This window comes from Salvelinus alpinus, chromosome 1, assembly GCF_045679555.1.
Source record: "Salvelinus alpinus chromosome 1, SLU_Salpinus.1, whole genome shotgun sequence".
Taxonomy (NCBI): domain Eukaryota; kingdom Metazoa; phylum Chordata; class Actinopteri; order Salmoniformes; family Salmonidae; genus Salvelinus; species Salvelinus alpinus.
This window is the reverse complement of record NC_092086.1, coordinates 26,320,429-26,346,513: the sequence shown is the minus strand read 5'-3', so window position 1 is coordinate 26,346,513 and position 26,085 is coordinate 26,320,429. Positions and strand designations below refer to the sequence as shown.

At 40.0% G+C, this 26,085-nt stretch overlaps 1 protein-coding gene across 1 annotated transcript; it reads right to left on the bottom strand.

Annotated features, from left to right (window-relative positions):
- Positions 1-210: 210 nt before the first annotated feature.
- LOC139559082 (nuclear GTPase SLIP-GC-like) lies at positions 211-25,956 on the bottom strand. The gene is made up of 20 exons (XM_071374814.1): positions 25,947-25,956; positions 25,523-25,616; positions 24,759-24,981; positions 23,157-23,387; positions 16,973-17,173; positions 16,446-16,706; positions 15,955-16,048; positions 15,256-15,377; positions 15,001-15,174; positions 11,651-11,817; positions 9,755-9,872; positions 9,299-9,407; positions 9,014-9,141; positions 3,967-4,051; positions 2,848-2,999; positions 2,667-2,743; positions 2,323-2,528; positions 1,478-1,728; positions 1,164-1,283; positions 211-366 (listed from the first exon to the last, which is right to left on the bottom strand). The coding sequence occupies exons 1-20, from the start codon at positions 25,954-25,956 to the stop codon at positions 211-213; spliced, it is 2,979 nt and encodes a 992-aa protein (XP_071230915.1).
- Between the last annotated feature and the right edge of the window lie 129 nt (positions 25,957-26,085).

Sequence of the window (26,085 nt, the reverse complement as noted above, 5' to 3'; positions counted from 1 at the left end):
GTACAGTGTGTTGAATACAGTTTAAATAAGTAGGGGGTGAAGGGTGTACAGTGTGTTGAATACAGTTTAAATAAGTAGGGGGTGAGGGGTGTACAGTGTGTTGAATACAGTTTAAATAAGTAGGGGGTGAGGGGTGTACAGTGTGTTGAATAGAGTTTAAATAAGTAGGGGGTGAGGGGTGTACAGGTTCATAACAAACTGGCATTTGATCTAACCTGTTGGAACTAGACACTCCCACACTCTTTGGTCGTTACTTCCTCTGTCTAAAAGACTCAGTCTGATGTTCTCTGCACCCGACATACAGTCTAAAAACACCTGAAATGTGGGGTGGAAGTTTGGGCTATAGTCATAGTCAAACTCCCCACTCTGAAACACAAAATGAAAGATAATATTAGCCAAATGTAGACAGTAACAGAGAGCTAGAATTACTGTAGCTGGTCATATAGCACATAGAATGTTTTTTCCTGTAGAAACTTCATGGTGTCAGGTACATGCACATAAAAACCACACATCAAACCCAACACCACAAACCAGTAGTAGCACATTACAAAGGAATACTTACACTGAGTGTACAAAACATTAAGGACACCTTCCTAATATTGAGTCACAACCCCACTCCTCACAGTTTTGTCATCATGGCTGGATGTCCTTTGGGTGGTGGATCATTCTTGATACACACGGTAAACTGTTGAGCTTGAAAAACCCAGCAGTTTTGCAGTTCTTGACACAAGCCAACTTCTGTACCATACCCCGGTCAAAGGCACTTAAATCTTTTGTTTTGCCCATTCTCCCTCTGAATGGCCCATATACACAATCCATATCTTCTTGATACACACGGTAAACTGTTGAGCTTGAAAAACACAGCAGTTTTGCAGTTCTTGACACAAGCCAACTTCTGTACCATACCCCGTTCAAAGGCACTTAAATATTTTGTCTTGCCCATTCACCCTCTGTATGGCCCACATACACAATGCATATCTAAATTGTCTCAGGGCTTAAAAAATAGTATTTAACCTGTCTCCTCCCCTTCATCTATACTGATTAAAGTGGATTTAACAAGATTCATCTGGTCAGTCAATGTCATGAAAAGAGCAGGTGTTCCTAATGTTTTGTAAACTCTGTGCATGTAGGAATGTATGGTAGTATGTGATGGCCATGCTTACTTTTGGCTGTATGGTAGAATTTGCCACCAACTCACAGCAGAGACCATATTTTCCTCTAGGAGTCAATGTGCAGTTGGAGCTGGTTTGAATGAAAGTACTCCCTTTCTGTTGATGTTCCACCTTCAAAGAATAAAGGTGCATTACTTCAGGGTAAACTGATCAAATACATTCACACTAACAGAGAGAAATCAAGTAATGGTAATGAGACATTTTACCACCATTTATCCTTCTAGAACAATGTCTACGTTCAAGTTCATTCTACAAAACAGCTCTTGCAGTGTGCAGAATTAATTCCTTCATACTGTAAATATTACCTCACAAAGTGGCACATTTCTGGGCAACAAAATGACATTCAGTACGCTCTTCTGGGGTCTGTTCCCTTGTGGTCGGAGGAACAGCAGCACCTGGCTTCGGACCGGGAGGAAGGAGAACACATCCCTGACGAGGCCACAGAGGGAGAGGTGTGTGATGTTTACAATCACGTGTGTAGCAGTCGTCTTGAGTGGCTGAACAATCTCCATGTTGCCATCAGTAACATGGGCCATGGACAAATTGTCATCCTTCTCTGCAGAATAAGAACAATGCTTTAATTGACTGTAAATAATGCTTTAATTGACTGTAAGTCTCATCCAAAGTATGTATTATTATTGAATGTATTATTCAGCGTTATTGTCCCGTTATACCTGTTTTATAATTGTATTAGAATAATCTTGATATTGTATATTAAAACAATCAATATACTGAAATGATGCATCACTTACCATCACACATACAGTGATGCATCACTTACCATCACACATACAGTGAGGCATCACTTACCATCACACATACATCACCTACCATCACACATACAGTGAGGCATCACTTACCATCACACATACAGTGACGCATCACCTACCATCACACATACAGAGAGGCATCACTTACCATCACACATACAGTGATGCATCACCTACCATCACACATACAGTGATGCATCACCTACCATCACACATACAGTGACGCATCACTTACCATCACACATACAGTGACGCATCACTTACCATCACACATACAGTGATGTATCACTTACCATCACACATACAGTGATGCATCACTTACCATCACACATACAGTGATGCATCACTTACCATCAGACATACAGTGATGCATCACTTACCATCACACATACAGTGTGGGAGATGCAGTTGGCGGACAGACTGCTCAGGACAGTCAATGCTGAATAGGGGTCCTGCTGGTATCCTGGAGCCCAGGAGTCTGCTGTCCCATTGAGTCACCTTGTAAACCACATCTCCTTTCCCTTCCATCAGAAACACCAGTCCAGTGGAACTGCACTGGAAAAGACCTGCCTTGCGGCATTGGAGCCTGCAAGGCAGATGAAGGGAAAAGATGACAGTTGTAAACTTTTGGGGGGAATAAAAAGAGTCAAGCACTCTTTTGGTAAACATGACCATAGGAAAAGGCCATGATAAAGCAGTGGACGTTTCAGTGATCATAAGTTACCTATACGTAGGCTTGTGGTTATGTGTTGTAAGATCTTTGACAATCTCAGGATTTAACATGGTTACACCTGTTGGCACCTGTAAAAGAAAAAGGAAGACCATGTAACTCTAGTACATTGGATCAAATACTCTCAGACTGAATTGTGGTTGAAATATGGTTAATCAACTCCCCACAAACATACCTGCACACGCTTCCTTCTATTCCCAGACTGCGATTCAAATGTGGTAGTTTTTATGTGCAAATCCTGTCTTGGAGTGAATTGTACTGTACTAGAGCAACCCATTAGTTTCTCATAGTACATCTTCATCTTGTTATACTCCACAGTGACATCATCTGCATAAGAGAAAGGATTCAGGACAAGCAGCAACTTTTAAGATGTTTATAATTTGATGTTAGATAGTGGCCAATCCCCTGAAATTAACTCTATTTGGTTTGATGTTACTTTAAGGTGATTTGACCATTTCATTTTAAGAAGAAAAAACACATGATCAAATGTCCCCATCATTTCTATTGTTTGTTAGCTTGTGGTGGCTAAAGTTAGCTGACGTTTTTAGTGGCTGTTTAAAGAAAACCAAACATGGATTACAGTTTCTCCTGGCCAAATACTTTAAGGGTGAGCAACCAACTGTCATGGTTCCACCTGTCACCAGAGGGCAGCAGAGACCACCCTAGAGACATTAATGACACTCCGGTGTGTCCTACTACTCATTATGAGTTCCCTGTTAAAAGAGTTGTGTTTTCTGGTTTCCTTTGCAGAAGCTTGAATTGTTTACCATGTACATTTGTCTCCTGAGTGAGTTTGAGACGGTGTTTGTTGTTTTTCCAGTGTTACTGTGGTCCTTCAGTTACCGTTTCTCAGTAAAGAATTTATGATTATCCGTAAGCACTGATTCCTCGACTGGTCTCTTCTCTGCACCTGGGTCCAATCTCACCAGGTCACACTAACATCAAGTTGTAAAATCCTCAACTTCTCCTTTAAGTAAAAAGCTTTCTAGCTGTCATCCAATATTGAGGTTTCTTTAGTCATTTTAGACTGCCATGGACAAAAATCCTGAAATGTTTTTGTGTTCTTGTCTTACTTTATTATAACCCAAAATATAAATGTTTATTACTCAATTGTTTACAAACAACAAGATTGAAAGTAACGTGAGTAATGTATAACTTGAAAACATTTACTTATGACACGAGCTAAATGCAGCTCAAGATAAAGTGGACATGGTTTCCAGACTTGTTCTGACGAGTACTTGACTTGATTTAAACTATATTGGAATAGCTCAAGCATTTGGTCCATTTCATTTACCTGGGAGGAACGAGCTGTTGGGGGTCTTCAGTGAGAGATCCATTGATTCTTGTAGTTTGCACTTCAGCTGCATCATGATGTGATCCTAATGTAGCACAGACATTATTATTTAGTCCACTCTCACACTACGTGAAGATTGTGCTTTACCACAACCAAGTCTAAATGCTGTGCACTGGGTGTTCATAAACTAAGTTCTTCTCAAGTGCATTTTGGTGTGCTTTCAAGCCGCAAATACTTGAATTCAGCAAGTGTGATCATAATCTCTATGGTGGCCTGTGGAAACATGCAGATCCCAAGAGAAGTACTAACCTAAACCCATCTGAAAATGCACCCCTAACCTGCTGTGTGAAAGCAGAAATGACAATAGTCATTAGTCAACAGACAATAGACATTAGACAATAGACAATAGTCAACAGCACTTGAGTACATTTACCTTTAGCAAACATCAATCCGTCTGCTGTGTAAACTGAAGGGTTGTTATATGTACAGACACAAATGTACTTCATTTGAACCCTAACATACACTACCGGTCAAAAGTTTTACAACACCTACTCATTCAAGGGTTTTTCTTTAGTTTTACTATTTTCTACATTGTAGAATAATAGTGAACACATCCAAACTATGAAATAACACATATGGAATCATGTAGTAACCAAAAAAGTGTTAAACAAATCAAAATATATTTTATATTTGAGATTCTTCTAATAGCCAACATTCTCTCAAAATTTTGCAGCATGACAAATGAACGTCTATGTAAACGTTTATTTTATGTGATTGTGATGTTGCTGATAAACAGACCTGAAAGTAACTTTTGGGACAGAACCCTATGTACGTACTGTTTTATCCAAGCAATATCAACACTATTTTGCCAAATCTAGATGTGGAGTGGCCCCTCTCTCTATTGAGACTGGTCGAAACAAAGCACTCCCCTAGATAAACGTATATGTACTTTTTGTAACGATGATTTCCTTTGAAACTGAAGCTCATGCATTATTTTACTGTGGGTTATACAACAAAATCCGCGTCATCTGACCACCTCTTTATTGAGCGAGTCACTGGTATTTCCTGCTTTAGTTTTTGCTTGTAAGCAGGAATCATGAGCATATAATTGTGGTCAGATTTGCCAAATGGAGGGCGGTGGAGAGCTTTGTATGCATCTCTGTGTGTGGAGTAAAGGTGGTCAAGGATTTTTTTCCCCCTGGTTGCACATGTGACATGCTGGTAAAAATTTGGTAAAACTGATTTAAGTTTGCCTGCATTAAAGTCCCCGGCCACTAGGAGCTCCACTTCTGGGTGAGATTTTCTTCTTTGCTTATGGCCTTATAGAGTTGGTTGAAAGTGGTCTTAGTGCCAGCTTCGCTCTGTGGTGGTAAATTGATGGCTACGAATAATACAGATGAGAACTCTCTTGGTAGAATGTTTTGTCGACAGTTATCACAAGGTACTCTACCTCAGGCGAGCAATACCTCGAGACTTCTTTAATATTAGACATCGCGCAACAGCTGTTGACAAAACGATACACACCCCCACACCTCGTCTCACCAGAGGTAGCGTCTCTGTTCTGCCGGTGCATGGAAAATCCCACCAGCTCTATATTGTCCGTTTCTTCGTTCAGCCACGTCTCGGTGAAACATAAGATGTTACAGTTTTTAATGTTGGGTTGGTAGGATAATCTTAATAGTAGGTCATCACTTTTATTTTGTAACAATTGCACATTAGCAAGAAGAATGGAAGGCATTGGGAGTTTACTCGCTCGACTCCGGCTTCTCAGAAGGATCCCCAATCTGGTTACCCCCCTCGTCGGACTCGTTAAAGGAAAAAGTTTCTTCCAGTCCGCTGTGAGTAATCGCTTTTCTGATGTCCAGAAGATATTAGTTGTAAAACGTGTTGACATTGTGCCAGGGGCTTAGCTAACTTAACTAGCTAGCTTGCTAACATTACATTAATGAATATGGAGGAAATGCTAGCTGGCTTTACCTCCCTGTGTTAGTACATTTTACTCACTAAAATAGTTATTGCTAGCTTTGAGTCTGAAATAGGTAATTGAAATTGAATGCTTTGAATATGAATATTTGTTCAATCTATTCAAGAAAAGTACAATTTAAAAATGAAAATGGTAGGATTCTTTGGCGATGTCCTCAGCAATTGTTTTCTGTGCTAGCCTTTTGTCAATATGGGGGCGCTGTTTTCACTTTGTAAAAAATCGTTCCCAAATTAAACTGCCTCGTACTCAATTCTTGCTCGTACAATATGCATATTATTATTACTATTGGATAGAAAACACTCTCTAGTTTCTAAAACCGTTTGAATTATATCTGTGAGTAAAACAGAACTCATTTTGCAGCAAACTTCCTGTCAGGAAGTGAAAAATCTGAAATCGAGGGCTCTGTTCCAGGGTCAGTTTATAAATTTGCATGGAATCTATGGGTCTACATGCACTGCATACGCCTTCCCCTAGATGTCAGTAGGCAGTGAGAATTGGAATGGGGTGTCTAGCTAGATCTGAGGCCGAACAAGAGCTCTTGGAACCGTGGGTGTAGTCTTTTCACCGTTCGTCTTGGCGCGAGACAGACCTGAGGATTGCTTTCTGAAAAGCTGTCGTTATAGGCCTTAGATATATCCGGCTCTGATTTTATTCGATATATGTGTTAAAAACATCATAAACTAGTTATATTAAACCGACTTATAGCAGTTTATATCAGTTGATTGCGATTTTCTGGAATTTCTTTGTCTTGCGTTATGGTGCGTTGGACACTGCTGCGCCACATGGCTAGGTTTGGCTGCTAATTCTACAGATGAAGAGGGCATTCTACAACCAAACAACGATTATTCTGGACAAAGGACAACTTGTACAAGATTCTGATGGAAGCTCATCAAATAGTAGGAACCATTTATGATATTATTTCGTATTTCTGTCGAAAAATGTTTAGACTATATTCTGCCCAGATTTCGGGCGCTGTTTCGCTGTAACGTAAGCTGTATGTCGTAATAAGGTTATTTTAAAAAATCTAATACAGCGGTTGCATTAAGAACTAGTGTATCTTTCATTTGCTGTCCAACCTGTATTTTTTTGTAAAGTATATGATTAGTTATTTGATTAGATGATGTGAGTGTCAGAAATATGTCTGGATTATTTTGGGCAGTTTGGCTAGTATTCACATTGTTCAACCACGAATTGTACCGCTAAATATGCACATTTTCGAACAAACCATATATGTATTGTGTAATATATGATGTTATAGGACTGTCATCTGATGAAGTTTGAGAAGGTTAGTGAAAAAATGTATATCTTTTGCTGGTTTATTCGCTATCGCTAACGTTCCTTGATTGAATGCGGCTGTGTGGTAGGCTATTGTAGTAAGCTAATATAATGCTATATTGTGTTTTCGCTGTAAAACACTTAAAAAATCTGAAATATTGGCTGGATTCACAAGATGTTTGTCTTTCATTTGCTGTACACTGTGTATTTTTCATAAATGTTTTATGATGAGTATTTAGGTAATTCATGTTGGTCTCTGTAGTTATTCTAGCTGCTTTGGTGAGATTTTGTGATGGTGGCTGCAATGTAAAACTATGATTTATACCTGAAATATGCAAATTTTTCGAACAAAACATATGCTATACAATAAATATGTTATCAGACTGTCATCTGATGAAGTTGTTTCTTGGTTAGTGACTATTTATATCTTTATTTGGTCGAATTTGTGATAGCTACCTATGCAGTAAAATAAATGGTGGAAATATGCGGTTGGGTCTTTTGCTATCGTGGTTAGCTAATAGAAATACATATTGTGTTTTCCCTGTAAAACATTTTAAAAATCGGAAATGATGGCTGGATTCACAAGATGTGTATCTTTCATCTGGTGTCTTGGACTTGTGATTTCATGATATTTAGATGCTAGTATTTACTTGTGGCACTATGCTAGGCTATGCTAGTCAGCTTTTTTACTGATGAGGGTGCTCCCGGATCCGGGATGGTGACTCGTGAGAAGCTAGCTAGCTAACGTTACATTTGGAAAAAGTTTATAAAATGTTCATATTACTTTTAACATTCTATATTGTAGGATGTCCATATTATTTTTGATAAGGAATGATTTATACATGCTGAATGCATGGGAAAATAGATATGACAGTATATTGACTGCATAAAATTCATACACAGAACTTTATTGTTGGTATTATAGATCAGTGGGAAACTGCACAGTTAATTACCACGAAATGATTAGCTATAAATGCTTTATGAATGGGAAAATAGATTTGACTTTACTTTGACTGCATATAATTCATACATAGTCCCTTAATGTGTATAGACCAGTATGAACATCTTAATTGTGATGTGGAGGAGGACTGATAATGAGTTATGATATGAACCTCAACTACACGATTTGATCCATAAAATGTACTCTAGGGATTGAACCCTGTGGGGATCTTCATGCACCATCGACCTCAGTGAGAGGAAGAAGAAGGTAAGTCATGGGCCTATAGCGGCCGGTGGGAGAAATGGGGCTGGTACACGCTACATTTCAGCTTAATTTTCAAAACGTGGTTTGGCATAGTCTCTAGCACTGGTATGGCAGAAGCACACTTTAGAGAACAGCCATAATGATGACACTAGGCTGTCATTGTAATGATACATCTATTAAGATATTGTACCTAAATATGAGCTTTTGCATAGCATGACACAAACGAGCTATAGATATGCAATGAATATATTTCAATAATCTTTATTGATGCGTTTGGGACCTGTAATAACACGTTCATGAAACGCTTAGTGTAATAAATGCATTATGGATATGTAGTCAAAGTCAATCCTTACCCTTTTATTATTTGTTTTTATGCATACATGTGTATAGATGATGTCATGTATTATAGATGAAGCATGTACCATGTTTAAGCATGTACCATGTTTGACCATGATTGTTTTTAGTGCCTCAAAACTCAATTTCATGTGTTATTTGTTTATCAGTATTTTGTATTATTGTATCATTGTTGAGTGTCACTTAAATGCATTTTTCAAACTCTAACTCGCCGGTACAATGTTTCAAACCTTTAGGTTGGTTAAACAAACCAGCATATCTTCCTTAGCCTTCTGGAATATGTTGTTATTCTTCATGTGCTGATGTAGATCATCTTTCATCCTTTTCAGAGAATCTTTTCCTGTCTGCTCTGATGCCCCTAAAACACAGTCATCATATTGTTTCCATAACCATTGTATCTGCTATTAATACATTTAAATATGTTTAAGAACGTGTTACTTCCCAAATATCATTATAATTTTCATAACTAGAATACAACACTTTCTCAGATAATACATTTTCATTTTAAGACTTACTTATATAGCATCGATGCATGGTGTCCTTGATTGACTCGGTTAAAGTGGAGTAGATTTTTTTATTTTTCTCTCGGAGGTCAAAGATTAGTTTTGCCTTCAATTCAGTTTCCTTTCAGATAGAAAAACATGGTCAAGAAGACCCTAATTTAAGTGGTTTCCAGTCTATAGACCAGATAAGAGTAATCTTATTTCTGGAGGGTGTGTTTACATGGCTACTTTCTAAAAATGGGGTATGTGGGGGAGGGGGGGGGTCAATGTTGCATTCCCTGATTGTTCGTTTAAAAATTCAAAAAGGCACTTGTACATCTGAGCTATCTTCTATCTTTGTAGCAGGTGCATGGTAACAATTGAATACTTGAAAGACATGAGAAAACCGCACAATCCTCTTGCTAGTATCATCGTTCTTTATCAAGCTTTACATATCAGCCTCAAAACTGATTTCTTTTTAAACCCTACCTCTGTCTTGAGGAATGTCAGATGCAGTGACACTTCCGGGTGCTCCCCAACCAAGCTGTTCGTGTCAAGGGTGAATGTCTCAATCTGCTCCCTGATTGGGCCACCTTTGCCCTCGTTTCTGAAACACAATATGTTGAAATCAGAAAGATGGTTACAAGATTTGATTAAACAGGGCCCTAATCATTCCATGTGTATTATTTACACGCATTCGGAAAGTACTCAGATTCCTTTACTTTTTCCACATGTTGGTGCGTTACAGCCTTGTTCTAAAATGTATTAAATAAAAACAATTCCTCTTCAATCTAAACAGAATACCTCATAATGACAAAGCACAAGCAAATTTATTAAAACTAAAAAAAGTATTCATACCATTTACTTTGAGACTTGAAATTGAGCTCTGGTGCATCCTGTTTCCATTGATCATACTTGAGATGTTTCTACAACTTGATTGGACATGATTTGGAAAGGCATACAGCTTGGCACACCTGTATTTGGGGAGTTTTTTCCGTTCTTCTCTGCAGATCCTCTCAAGCAATGTCAGGTTGAATGGAGAGCGTCGCTGCACAGCTATTTCCAAGTCTCTCCAGAGGTGTACGATTGGGTTCATGTCCGGGCTCTGTCTGGGCCACTCAAGGACATTCAGAGAATGGTCCCGAAGCCACTCCTGCGTTGTCTTGGCTGTGTGCTTAGGGTCATTGTCCTTTTAGAAGGTGAACCGCCACCCCAGTCTGAGGTTCTGAGCGCTCTGGAGCAGGTTTTCATCAAGGATCTCTCTGTACTTCTCTCAGTTCGTCTTTCCCTTGATCCTGACTAGTCTTCCAGTCCCTACTGCTGAAAAACATCCCCACAGCAGGATGCTGCCACCACGATGCTGCCACCACGATGCTTCACCATAGGCATGGTGCCAGGTATCCTCCAGACGAGACGCTTGGCATTCAGGCCAAAGAGTTCAAACTTGGTTTCATCAGACCAGAGAATCATGTTTCTCATGGTCTGAGAGTCCTTTAGGTGCTTTTTGGCAAACTCCAAGTGGGCTGTGAAGTTCATTTTACTGAGGAGTGCCTCCAGTCTGGCCACTCTACCATAACGGCCTGATTGGTGGAGTGCTGCAGGGATGGTTGTCCTTCTGGAAGGTTCTGCTATCTCCACAGAGGAACTCTGGAGCTCTGTCAGAGTGACAAATTGGGTTCTTGGTCACCTCCCTGACCAAGGCCCTTCTCCCCTGATTGCTCAGTTTGGCCGGGCGGCCAGCTCTAGGATGAGTTTTGGTGGTTCCAATCTTCTTCCAATTAAGAATGATGGAGGCCACTGTGTTCTTGGGGACATTCAATGCTGCAGAAATGTTTTGGTACCCTTCCCCAGATCTGTGCCTCGACATAATCCTGTCTCGGAGCTCTATGGCCAATTCCTTCGACCTCATGGCTTGGTTTTTGCTCTGACATGCACTGTCAACTGTGGGACCTTATATAGACAGGTGTGTGCCTTTCCAAATGATGTCCAATCAATTGAATTTACCACAGGTGAACTCCAATCAAGTTGCAGAAACATCTCAAGAATGATCGATGGAAACAGGATGCACCTGTGCTCAATTATCGAGTCTCATATCAAAGGGTCTGAATAGTTATGTTAATAAGGTTAATTCTAAAAACCTGTTTTCGCTTTGTCATTATGGGGTATTTTGTGTAGATTGATGAGCGAAAAAAAATATTTAATCAATTTTAGAATAAGCCTGTAGCATAACAACATTTTTGAAAATTCATAGTTTGAAGTGTACCTATGATAAAAATTACAGACCTCTACATGCTTTGTAAGTAGGAAAACCGGCAAAATTGGCAGTGTTTCAAATACTTGTTCTCCTCACTGTATATATATTTAGATAATGATTCAATGACTTACGGGAAATGTATCTTAAACTCTTCATCAATGAGAATTCTCATACATGAGGCTAAACTCTCATTAAGGTTTATTTCTCTTCTCCTTTCCTTTTTCCCTTTTGGTTTGTAAACGCCGCCATTCTTGCATAAAGACTTCATTATTTGATACCCACAGCCTTTTTTCCCTCTCTGGGAATAAAAAATGAACATATGTTAAATGTTTTTAACAGCACAGCACTGGAAATCTGTCATGGATGAGTATCTCTTCAATAGTTGCTTTTCCAGTATCGTGCAAGCCTACAGTATATCTGTGCGAACCAATGTGTGCTATCGCCAGAGAAATGTGAAAATCGAGAGACTGGATACATGATAACTTCATATATATAAGAACTTACAACTCTCCCATTTCTTTCTCCCTCTGGTAGTTTGGATAATGACGACTTGTGCACATTACTTTGGTTAATTGTGGGTTCTTGGGTCTTGAAGCACAGACTGAGTCATGAGGGACAGACAAGTGCTTCTGTTGGTGTTTTGGACCCGGGTTTGTGCAGTAATGATATTTTTCTCTGGCTTCAGTTAGATGGTTGCTTCTTTCTCGCTCGAAGTTGCCTTCTGCTGGTTGTCTTTTAAGTGCTTTTTGGGCTGGCCTGTCTTCCAGTGCCCTTGCTGCAGCTCGCCAAAGAAAATCCTTCTTGGGAGACTGTGTTGGGGAAACCTGATGGTGTGGCCAGTCCATTGGAGCTGTGCATTTCTTCTGTTTGACCTCTGCATTACCTCCAGGTTGGGGACCTTGTCTTACCACTGCATACCCATAATAGATCTCAGAGATTGTGTATGGAATGTTTCCAGCTGTTTGATGTGGGGACTGTTCAAGGTCCAAGTTTCACAGACATACAGCAGGGTTGTGATCAATACCATAGTATAGATTTTCAGTTTTGTGGAAAGAGGGATGGTGTTCTGGTTGAGTATCCTGTTCCTCAGTCTTCCCAATGATTGGCTTGAGCCGTCCTCAGAGATGGTGCTCCCCGGGTATGTAACGTGTTCGACATTCCGGAACTGACATGAGTTGCGGTAGATCCGTTGAGGCACAATCGTCAGCAAAGAGGGCCTTATGGACAAGATGTTCTTGTGTTTTGGTCTTTGCTCTGAGCCTGCGCAGGTTGTAGATTGAAGCATCATCCTTGTATCTGATGTAAATGCCTTTGAGTTCCTTAGTGGCATTTTTGAAGACGTCAGTAAAAAACATATATACAGTACCAGTCAAAAGTTGGGACACACCTACTCTTTCAAGGGTTTTTATTTTGACAATTTTATACATTGTATAATAATAGTATAGACATCAAAACTATGAAATAACACAAATGGAATCATGTAGTAACCAAAAAAATTATATTTTAGACTTTAGATTCTTCAAAGTAACCACCCTTTGCCTTAATGGCAGCTTTGCACACTCTTGGCATTGTCTCAACCAGCTTCATTGGGTAGTCACCTGGAATGCTTTTCCAACAGTCTTGAAGGAGCTCCCACATACACTAAGCACTTGTTGGCTGATTTTCCTTCACTCTGCAGTCCAACTCATCCCAAACCATCTCAATTGGGTTGAGGTCGGGTGATTGTGGAGGCCAGGTCATCTGATGCAGCACTTCATCACTCTCCTTCTTGTTCAAATAGCTCTTACACAGCCTGAAGGTGTGTTTTGGGTCATTGTACTGTTGAAAAACAAATGATAGTTCCACTAAGTGCAAACCAGTTGGGATGGCGTATCACTGCATAATGCTGTGGTAGCCATTCTGGTTAAATATGCCTTGAATTTTAAATAAATCACTGACAGTGTCACAAGCAAAGCACCCCCACACCATCACACCTCCATCATCCGCTCACTTACTCTGCATCTCACAAAGACATGGCGGTTGGAACCAAAATCTCACATTTGGACTCATCAGACCAAAGGATTTCCATCGGTCTAATTTCCATTGCTCATGTTTCTTGGCCCAAGTAAGTCTCTTCTTCTTATTGGTGTCCTTTAGTAGTGGTTTAGTTGCAGCAATTCGACCATGTAGGCCTAATTCACGCAGTCTCCTCTGAACAGTTGATGTTGAGATGTCCGTTACTTGAACTCTGTGAAGCATTTTTTGGGCTGCATTTGGAGGTGCAGGTAATTGCAGATTTCTGGTAACTCTAATAAACGTATCCTCTGCAGCAGAGGTAAATCGGGGTCTTCCTTTGCTGTGGCGGTCCTCATGAGAGCCAGTTTCATCACAGAGCATGATGGTTTTTGCGACTGCACTTGAAGAAACTTTCAAAGTTCTTGACATTTTTCGGGTTGACTGACCTTCAATGTCTTAAAGCAATGATGGGCTGTTGTTTCTCTTTGTTTATTTGAGCTGCTCCATAATATGGACTTGGTCTTTTACCAAATAGGGGTATCTTCTGTATACCAACCCTACCTTGTCACAACACAACTTATTGGCTCAAACGCATTAAGAAGGAAATAAATTCTTACCGGAAACAAAAATCTCCTTACCGGAAGGCAAAACATTTCCCTGTTAGTCATCGCATCCCACACTCTGTTAACAGATGCTGCCAATACCGGTTATGTTAATTGCATCTGTCCATGAAAGATTACTCTCCCATTTACTTTATGTTTCTATCTCACGCTATACTGAGTTACAAGAAGTAAATCACATCGCTTTTGGGATCCTGGTTGAGTCTCTTGATTTTCAGCTTCTCTGGCGCTAGCACAAACTGGCTAGCACGGATATACTGTACACTGATTTTACAAAACATTAAGAACACCTGCTCTTTCCATGACAAAGACTGACCAGGTGAATCCAGCTAAAAGCTATCATTCCTTATTAATCTCACTTGTTAAATCGACTTCAATCAATGTAGATGAAGGGGAGGAGACAGGTTAAATAAGGATTGTTAAGCCTTGAGACAATTGAGACATGGATTGTGTATGTGTGCCATTCCGAGTGCGAATCTGTAAGACAAACGATTAAGTGCCTTTGAACGGGGTCTGATAATAGGTGCCAGGCGCACCTGTTTGTGTCAAGAACTGCAACGCTGCTGGGTTTTTCACACTCAACAGTTTCCCGTGTGTATCAAGAATGGTCCACCACCCAAAGGACATCCAGCCAACTTGAACAACTGTGGAAAGCATTGGAGTCAACATGGGCCAGCAACCCTGTGAAGCACTTTCGACACCTTGTAAAGTCCATGCCCCGACAAATTGAGGCTGTTCTGAGGGCAAAAGAGTCCGGGTGCAACTCAATATTAGGAAGGTGATCCAAATATTTGGCAAACTCAGTGTAGGGTGACAGTGCAAAAGCAGCTATTCTTAAAACCTTATTTTTTTTTAAAGTAGCTTACTGGTGCTATCACTTTATTCATTAATTTTTCGCATGATTCTTCTGACTGTCGAACTCCTTCTGAGAGGCATCGTTCAAAAGTCTCATAAGCCTCATCCAAAGTTTGACCAATGGACTTGATCTCATCCTTGAGCCTCTGTTCCAGAACCTGGCACACCTCTTCTTTGCTGTCTGTCTGAAATTCAAACTCAACATAATCAATATAAAACACTGATTCACATGTAAGGAGTATTTTAACTTGCTGTAAGTACAATACCATGTCACTGCTTTTGGCTCCTTCTATCAGAGAGAGGATCCCATAGGCTCCAGAAACATAACCTGAAGTTTTTGTACGACGATCATTGAGATTTCTGAGAAATTCCTGAAGTTTGGGTATTTCTGAAACATCAGTTAAAAACAAAATATTTATTTCTACCTTTGGTTGGTGTCAGTGTTCTTTGATGCTCTTATTGATCCTGGATTAAATTCTTGATCATTTAATTTTCCGTTTGAGTTTGATTAACTGAATTATTGATTATGGGCATAATCCTAGTTATGCATGCAGAATTTCAATTAGGAATCAGCGCAATATAGTGGTCAAAAGAGCAGGATGTTATTTCCCGAGAAGACGAGTCTCCTTAGAATATAGTGAAACGTTTCAGAGGACATGAGGATAGCTTAGCATGCTGTATGTATACACATTACCCACAATATTTGAGAGACAACAACAACCTGCATTATTGACTATCATATGGTCCAGGTTACACTTGTAATTGTTATTGATTAAGACATATTGCATGTTTAAATGTTCCAGATACGACAGGTCATACTCAAATATGCATGCTGCTTAGGTGAAGTTTGTTGCTATGTAAGGTAATTAGCAACACAAATAATCTCAAAAAATGCATAGGCATAAAAATAGGGGACACAATTGTCTCTATGTTGTAGAATCAATAAACACATTCAGTTATCGTACCTGTCTCTTCTTGTTGCAAATGCTTTTCCTTTTGGTATTCCTTGGAACTCACAGTAAACACCTGAAGAAAATCCTTTCCCCCACTGAAGTGTTTCTGAAAGGTGTTTATGAGACAATGACAGCCAATTAAATAATGTCCACACACTGACATTTTGCAAGGTGTAAGAATGAATATTCATTATGCTCATGCAAACAGATGTGCTTCAACCATTTTTTTTAAATAATTCAAAACATTTTGAAGATTTTGATATGACTGATAAATACCAGATTAGAACAACTTTCTTACCTTATCATAAATACAAATAAGCACCTATTACTCAATTGTTTGTTTTGTATATTAGACAACACACATGTCTAATGAAAAGCTTTAGTGTACAATGTAATCTTGCTTTCATTTAATCCATGAAATTCCTAAATCTTCACCACTACAACATACAGTATGAGCATGTTGACAAGTCACAAAAGATTCCTTTATGTCAGTTGGGACTTACCTTGACTTCTTTTTGTTTGTTGAATTTGTCCCTCACTTGCCTCTTGGTTGTTTCATTTCTGCGCAGAATAAAGGTACGTGCATTTGCCTTTTGATTTTCCTCAATGTCGTCTGTCTTGGTGCAGATGAAACTGATGCTTCGACATTCTCCACCAGGCCCGATGAGGCTAACGGTGCTGTCTAAAATCTCCCATGATTCCTTTTCTGAAGTTGCTTGTGCAATGTCGCTCACAATCCACACAGCAGAGCAGTTTCCAACAAACTGAAGAAGTGTAACATTAACTTAAAACATCCCAACATTAATGGTGTAAAATACACAATAGACATAATATTAATAACATACATAGGCCTATATAATATGTTTAATCAATTGAACATACATATAAATAAACTCAAAGACATAGATATAGCCAGACATTTGGCCCTGTACCTATGATGTTAATCTAACATCAACCAAATTAGAAATTGTATGTATACAATTCTAAATAGAATATCGAACCATTACCAATAAGAATTGTAAATAATTACCGATTTCCACATCTCATCTCTGCTCTTGTTGCAGTCTCCATTGCCTGGAAGATCAACCAGCACAACATGCTCCAGCAGGTCTTTGGAGTTTGGCACCTTGATGGTTATACACTTCACAAGCGGCCAATACTGTCTTTTAAATGTATCACTCTGTGTGTCACTCCGTGTGTAACAAGTTATCTTTTCAGAAAGTTGTTTTGCCTGCAATTGTAATAAAGTATCATTACATGCATTGGTGAAAAAGTTATTTTCTCCTAAAGAACACTTTGACAAAGATCAAAGAGCCTAAAAGATGTACAGTAGTTCCATATTTTCCAGCAATCGCTTACAAAAGGGAATTTGTTGTGGCCAACTTCTCGCAAGTTTGTGGCAAATCTGCTGCGAATTACATAGTGGGCCACGAAATGTTGCCAGAAGTTTGCAAATGTTTGCCGCTAGTGGTGAGTTTGTGGCAATTCTTTGGCCACAATAATATTTATTCCCACTAGTGGCAAAGAGTTTACTAGAAGCCGCTTCTGGTGAACACATGAGTTCCAAGACCTGTATCCATTGACGACCAATCAGGGGGATTTGAAAAATCTGTAGGAAGCTTGGTTTCCATTTATCTAGCTAGCTACCTACCAAAGTTGTCTGGTGAGTGTCTAACTTATTACTTAAACATCTTAATAAACTTTAATATTGTGTTAGCTAATTGATGCCTAGTTAGCAATGTCATGTTTTATGGGATACAGTGAAACACATTTTGTTGATATCAGTTTTAATCTGTCAGCACCACTGGCTGGCTAGCGCTTAGCTAACTAACGTTAGCTATCCTATTTTTTCACAATTAATGTGATAGCTAGCTAACTAACTAATGATATGCCTAAACACCTATCTTTTTTGGTGAATAAATTGCTGTCTTTTAATACCAATATGCATGTCAATATGCTAGTATCTCTGTTCACTAGCATGTTAGCTAGCACAACAGCTAAGGTAGCAACAATATGAGCTGACTTGACATCAAAGCAAGACTTCACTTTTGCAGATGGATACCCTTCCCCTACCCGTGGTGTTGGAGGAGGATTCATTAACACCCTGGAAAGATGCTTGTGGTGCACTCACTCATAACACGTTTTCTGAGTGATAAATTAGTTTATCATCTTCAAGCTTGTTACAGGCTTTGGTTTTTCCATTTATGTTTTGAGGTTGGACTTCAGCACGTAGGGCACACCGGTTGGTGTCACCTCGTTAGTCAGTATGTGTTACACCAGTGCTGGTTGCCATCTCTTTAGTGGGAAGGTGTTTCAGCTGTGCTTGCCCAGGTGCTGTTTAAGAGTGCCTGGCCCAGTGTTCTAGTTGTCTTGAGAGATGTGTAGGGTCATCACCTGTAGTTGGCGCTCCCTATTTGATTTATAGGAGAGAAAAAAAACATTTTTGGGGGGTTGCATCCTGTCTTTATGTTTGGTGTGGGTTTTTCTTTTGTTTGCCTCTTCTTTGTGAGCGCTCATGCTGGGTGTATTTTGAGTTCCAGTTGTTGTTGCTAGTCAACTTTCAGTGGACACCCCCATGAGTGTCTTTCAGAAGCCCTCCTACAACCCCACCTGTTTCGTTTTGGTTGTTGGTCAGTGAGTCTGTTAGTTCCCCCATCTGTTTGAGCGACAGTTTTGGTTTCCTTGCTGGGGACAAGCTTAATAATGTAAGCAAATACATGTATTCTCATAAATGTAGCCCAAACATTAATTCTTTGACATAATTACGTATTTCATTGCTTTAAACTAGTAGCTAGCGCATCTTGATCATGTGCTGTTCCTTCTCTCTTTCTAGAAGCAATCAGTTACAACGCAAATAGACAGATTGAGGCATTCAATAAAACTGAGGACAGATAAATATGTGTACACCAGGTCAAGGCTTCTTGCATGCATAGCGTTGATATGAAGTTAACAATATTACATTTTGGAAAAATAATTTGACTTGCCATATTAGGCATAACTCAATTTTATGTTGCTTTTCTTCAACCCAAGACGTGTTTTTTTTAATGTAATCTTTAATTAACTAGGCAAGTCAGTTAAGAACAAATTCTTATTTACAATGATGGCCTACACCGGCCAAACCCAGACTACGCTGGGCCAATTGTGCGCCGCCCTATGGGACTCACAATCATGGCCAGTTGTGATGCAGCCTGGAATTGAACCAGGGTGTCCATAGTGACACCTCAAGATCTGATTCAGTGCCTTAGACCGCTGCGCCACTCAGGAGCATTTACATTCTGAAGGTATTCAGATCCCTTGACTTTTTCCACATTTTGTTTTGTTACAGACTGTCACGCCCTGACCTTAGAGATCCTTATTATTCTCTATGTTTGGTTAGGTCAGGGTGTGACTCGGGTGGGAAAGTCTATGTTTTCTATTTCTTTGTTTTTTGGCCAGTGTGGTTCCCAATCAGAGGCAGCTGTCTATCGTTGTCTCTGATTGGGGATCATTCAAATAAGTTGTCATTTTACTTTTGGGTTTTGTGGGATCTTGTTTTCTGTTTAGTATCTGAGCCTGACAGAACTGTGCGCTTTAGTTTTTTTTGTCTTTGTTATTTTGTTTGGTGTCGTCAATAAATATACGATGTACGCCTACAACGCTGCGCCTTGGTCTGCTTCTCCCAACGAGAGCCGTTACACAGACTTCCTCTAAAATTGATAAAATATGGGTTTTTTCATCAATCTACACACAATAAACCATAATAACAAAGCAAAACGTTTTTTTTAAATGTTCGCAAATGTGTATATAAAATAAATATCACAATTACATAAGTGTTCAGACCCTTTACTCAGTGCTTTGTTGAAAAACCTTTGGCAGCGATTAAAGCCTCGAGTCTTCTTGGATATGACACTACAAGCTTGGCACACCTGTATTTGGGGAGTTTCTCCCATTCTTCTCTGCAGATCCTCTCAAGCTCTGCCAGGTTGGATGGGGAGCATCGTTGCACAGCTATTTTCAGGTCTCTCCGGAGATGTTTGATTGGGTTCAAGTCCGGGCTCTGGCTGGGCCACTCAAGGACATTCAGAGATTTGTCCCGAATCCACTCCTGCGTTGTCTGTCTTGGCTGTGTGCTTAGGGATGTTGTACTGTTGGAAGGTGAACCTTCCCCCCAGTCTGAGGTCCTGAGCGCTCTAGAGCAGGTTTTCATCAAGGATATCTCTGTACTTTGCTCTGTTCATCTTTCCCTTCATCCTGACTTGTCTCCCAGTCCCTGCCGCTGAAAAACATCCCCACAGCATGTTGCTGCCACTACCATGCTTTACTGTAGGGATGGTGCCAGGTTTCCTCCAGATGTGACGCTTGGCATTCAGGCCAAATAGTTCAATCTTGGTTTCATCAGACCAAAGAATCTTGTATCTCATGGTCAGAGTACTTTATGTGCCTTCTGGCAAACTCCAAGCTGGCTGTGAAGTTCATTTTTACTGAGTAGTGGCTTCCGTCTTTCCACTCTACCATAAAGGTCTGATTGGTGGAGTGCTGCCGAGATGGTTGTCCTTTTGGAAGGTTCTCCCATCTCCACAGAGGAACTCTGGAGCTGCCACTGTGTTCTTGGGGACCTTCAATGCTGCATACATTTGTTGGTACCCTTCCCCAGATCTGTGCCTCGACACAATCCTGTCTTGGAGCTCTACGGACAATTCCTTCGACCTCGTGGCTTGATTTTTGCTCTGACATGCACTGTCAACTGTGGGACCATATATAGACAGATGTGTGCCTTTCCAAATCATGTCAAATCATATTGAATTTACCACAGGTGGGCTCCAATCAAGTTGTAGAAACATCTCAAGGATCATCAATGGAAACAGGATGCACCTGAGCTCAATTTCGAGTCTTATGGCAAAGGGTCTGAATACTTATGTAAATAAAGGTATCCGTTTATTTTTAATACATTTGCACAAATTTCTAAAAACCTGTTTCGCTTTGTCATTATGGGGTATTGTGTGTAGATTGAGGGATTTTTTTAAATTACATTTTAGACTGAGGCTGTAACGTAACAAAATGTGGAAAAAGTCAAGGGGTCTGAATACTTTCCAAATGCACTGAGTCAGGAAGAAGAGAACTAGTAGACAACTGTCTTAGTGATGTATAGTATATACTGTGGATCTCTAGGAACAGTTGGCCACACATTTTAAATGTAGTAGTTTTTAGTAGACCTAAGTCCCAGTTTATTCTCGATACTTTGTTTGTTTATGTAGCATTTATACAAGGCAGAAAAATTGTTTCCATGCTGAAAAATTTATAGAATTCCAGTTTCAGTGAGAAGCATTGCAATATCAAGGCAACTTTGTAACAGCTGACCCAGTTTTTCCAATGCCAAACCTGGCCATTAGCCGCTGAGTCTACCTTTTAACTTCTTATGGCTGCAGGGGCAGTATTGAGTAGCTTGGATGAAAGGTGCACAGAGGTGCCCATAGTAAACTGCCTGCTCCTCAGTCCCAGTTGCTAATATATGCATATTATTATTCATATTGGATAGAAAACACTCTGAAGTTTCTAAAACTGTTTGAATGATGTCTGTGAGTATAACATAACTCATATGGCAGGCAAAAACCTGAGAAAAAATCCAAACAGGAAGTGGGAATTCTGAGGTTGGTCGATTTTCAACACAGCCCCTACAGAACACACAGTGGGATATGGATGAGTTTGCACTTCCTACGGCTTCCACTAGATGTCAACAGTCTGTAGAACCTTGTCTGATGCCTCTACTGTGTAGTGACTGTGTAGTGGGGCCGAAGGAGACAGGAAATAGTCAGGTCTACCATGACCTGGCCATGCTCTGACCATGCGCGTTCACATGAGAGGGAGCTCTGTTCCATCGCACATCTGAAGTCAATGTAATTCTCTGGTTGGAACGTTACTGAAGATTTATGTTAAAAACATTCTAAAGATTGATTCAATACATCGTTTGACATGTTTCTACTGACTGTTACGGAACTTTTTGACATTTCGTCAGCTTTTAGTGAATGCGCTTTCTGACTTTGGATTTGTTTATCAAACACGCTAACAAAAATAGCTATTTGGACATAAATGATGGACATTACCGAACAAAAGGAACATTTCTTGTGAAAGTGGGAGTCCAGGTAGTGCATTCCGACGAAGATCAGCAGAGGTAAGTGAAGATTTATAATGATTTTTATGAGTTTTGTTGACTGCTTCCTTTTGTGGCTGAACGCTGTTCTCAGATTATTGAATGACTCCTGTCTTTGGCTGCAAAAATGACTGTGTTTTTCTGTGATTTTGCGGTGACCTAACATAATCGTTTGTGGTGCTTTCGCTGTAAAGCCTATTTGAAATCGGACACTTTGGTGGGATTAAAAACAAGATTACCTTTAAAATGGTATAAGATATATGTATGTTTGAGGAATTTTAATTATGAGATTTCTGTTGTTTGAATTTGGCGCCCTGCACTTTCACTGGCTGTTGTCATATCACCCCGTTAACGGGATTGCAGCCATAAGAAGTTTTAAACTTCCATTGGTTGAAAGCTATTGCTCAATTGTTACTTGGCTCATGTACATTCATGTATTTGCCCTTTTAAACATCCTAAGACCAACATCCCCTTAGTGTTCAAATTTCTCTCATATACAGTAGATGTTGTAGCAACTGCATATAAAACTACAAAATAAACAATTTATTTGCTAAATATCTGGTCTTTGCTCTTATCTTCATTAGCATGCTCACTTCAAGTTGTATTGGATAAATTTTATCTGTGAAGACATTCCATATATGTTTAGTACATTTAGTATTTTTTGTATGTTTGGTTTAGTTTTCTGTGAGAAGCAACTTCATTTAAAATGAATGTGATTTGGTTTACGTAGATACAACATTTCAATGTTAACACAGAGTAACCAAAAACCTGATTTAATTTCATATGTATATTATGTTTGCAGCAAACAGTTAAATTTTTGCCACAAGCTTCCCAGAATTGTTTGCCACAAGTTCACAAGTCACTGCAAATTTGCCGCAGTAGTTTGCCGTGAAAATATGCGCTTGCTGCAAATTTGTGCCAAATTGGCCAAAGGTTTGCCACAACTGTTTGCCAGAAGGCAGTTTATTTGGTAAGGGAATAAATACATGATTTAATATCATTTGCAATCAGATGTGGTTACCTTCCTAAAATGATTTTTTTAACAATGATTTTCATTGTGAAGTGAACTAGCATGACAGTAACTTACTGTGTCACATACAAATATTTTCTTGACTGATAAACGGAACTCTGGAATTTCTCTGAAGTGCTTCCTGTCCATTAGTTCTTCTAAGGTTGCCCCACGTCCATCTTTTCCATACAAAGATGATATCTTTTCATCATCATCGCCATCATCGTTGTCGTCCCTTTCATGGTCTTCATCATTTCCATCCTCATAAGATCTGTCTCTTAAGATGGACCATAGCTCCTCTTTCCATTCCTAATAAAAATGTAAAACCATTACAAATGTGTAATGCATACTCTCTTCATTTGAAAGCTAAGTCCTGCATTACGAAACCACCTAGACCCCCAAATGGTGAACAACACATGGTATACAAATAGGGGGAAAAAGGCGGTGTGCCAAAACTAAAGATTTACACACAAGAAACGTGGGATGGCCCAGGAGGCTACAGTCCAGCATCACTGCAATCTGACTAATTATGACCCACACCTCAAACTCACTCGCAACTTACTACTGCTGTTACTACAATTACTGCTCTGCTATTAGGCCTTCTACTACTACTACTACTGCCTACAGTCACTATTACACTATGGCAACTAACCCATAAATATTTATAGTAGTCACTACTAGTCTCTCTCCACATCAACTCCCTTCCCCTCCCACAGAGGTGTAGAATTGTGGCTAATTGTGTGCTATTTGCATGTGAAAATGTCACGGGATGCATTTGTTCTATTGTTACCATGTTTGTTGGAGGCCCAGTCTTTGAGGTTACTCACAAATGAAGGAGTGTGACTTGTATTCATTCTCATCACCAGCTCAACAAACCCTGCTGACTTACTACCTGCAACATGCTATCACCCTGTTTCCTCTATACTGGAAAATGATGATTAATGTGACTTGCTTCAGCAGTCACACTCTACTCTCCAGTCACACTGGATAAGAGCGTCTGCTAAATTACCAAAATGTCAAATCTAACACATGGCGTGTGGCAATTCCCTGCAATTCACACCTCCTGTGTTGATTAGCATAAAAATCTGTGCTCGCTCCCTCTTTCCCGCCCAAAATGGGTATGTAGATTAACGTTGCCGCGTGAAACCAGCTGATAGGCAACCTCAGCACTGTGTACCGCACGGCCATTTTGCCTGTGATTTCACCTCCTCATGAGGTCAGTATCTTCCAAAACAGAGATTGGAGAAAGGAATATAGGGTGTGTAACAGTTTTCCTTGGGTTTAATTTAAATTTTATCCCTGCCCACCACCCAAATAATCATCAATTCAGAGCACAGCTGCAAGTGACCCGATCGTAGCATTAATATTTTTATGTGCAACCTGGAATTTAAATTTAAAAGGACCAGGACCAGGACCAGCACATAGCAAGAAAATCCCCCTCAAATTTGTGCCGTTTGCGAGCAATGTTAGGCTACATTGTATCATTGTTCCTTTTATCATTGCTTCTTCTTTTAAATTAATGCAAGGTGTCAATTGGATCAATGACAGACCTCGATTCAGATATTAGTTTTAGTGACCTTGATATGTTTCAAAGAAGCCTTTCATTAAATGTACTGTTCATCATGACACCACAAAACATTGTGAGATTAGGATATAAACAGATGAAACAGATGCTATTACCTCCTCTGTCATGAACTCAATCTCTGCGATGTATTTAGAGTCCGAGTCTGTCATATTGGCCTCCACCTGAATCATGACCGAGGTGCACGCCCCTTGGTTTCCAGAGGGCAGCAGTTTCTTCTCACCCAAGATGGTGTTAATCAAGAAGCTCTTACCAGCTCCAGTCTTCCCAAAAACACCCACTATCTCTTTTTTGTCTTTCTCCAAAGTTTGGATTTTACCTCTGTTAGAAATGAAAGACGAAAACAATTAAAGCAATTTAGTGGATTGTATGCATCTCCCCACATTTAAAATTGCATACCTGGAGCCTCCCGAGTTGCACAGTGGTCTAAGGCACTGCATCGCAGTGCTAACTGCGTTACTACAGATCCTGGTTTGATCCCAGGCTGTGTCGCAGCTGGCCGTGACCGGGAAACCCATGAGGCGGTGCACAATTGTCCCAGCATCGTCCGGGTTAGGGAAGGGTTTGGCCAGCTGGGATGCCCTTGTCCCATTGCGCTCTAGCGACTCCTGTGGCAGGCCGGGCGCATGCACGCTGACACGGTCGCAGGGTGTTTCCTCCGACACATTGGTGTGGCTGGCTTCCAGGTTAAGCGACATTGTGTCAAGAAGCAGTGCGGCTTGGCGGGGTTGTGTTACAGAGAACACACATCTCTCTACCTTCACCTCTCCCGAGTCCGTATGGAGGTTGCAGCGATGGGACAAGACTGTAACTACCAATTGGGGAGAAAAAGGGGTAAAAAATGTTTTTAAATTATGCATACCTGAGGAAGTCAATGAGTTTGGTAGAAGGCAGATCATCAAGTTTGCTTTTGACACGTTGCATGATCTTCTTCACCTCTGTCTTGGTTTCAGTTTCTGTCAGAGTTAAACACAGGTCACCAGTCAGCTATAATCTTGTTGCGTCAACGTGTTTATAAAGGTGAAAAAGATATTACAGGGAAATAACGTGAGTAATGCACAGTGGCATTCAGATCTGCTATATAATACACTGAGATAACCTTTTTCTGTGTGCTGATGTTAGAGGAATTTACAGCATGTGTGAAGTTAAAGGAGTACTCCACTCAAACAAGCATATACAGTATCTACTACTCTTAGAGAGATGGCTACAAGAGCAGAGCACTGGACTCTATAACACCACAGACACACTTTGATTTTGGAGTGAACTGCAATTGTAGCTTGTCCTACTGTGCAACATGCAAACAGTGAACAGAACAGTGAACTGTCAGTCATGTACATTTGTATGATTCTCAATTAGGAATGTCTACAATACATCATGTTAAATGGTTTCCAATTAAACAAGTGTTTCTTAAAATAATTGTGGTTC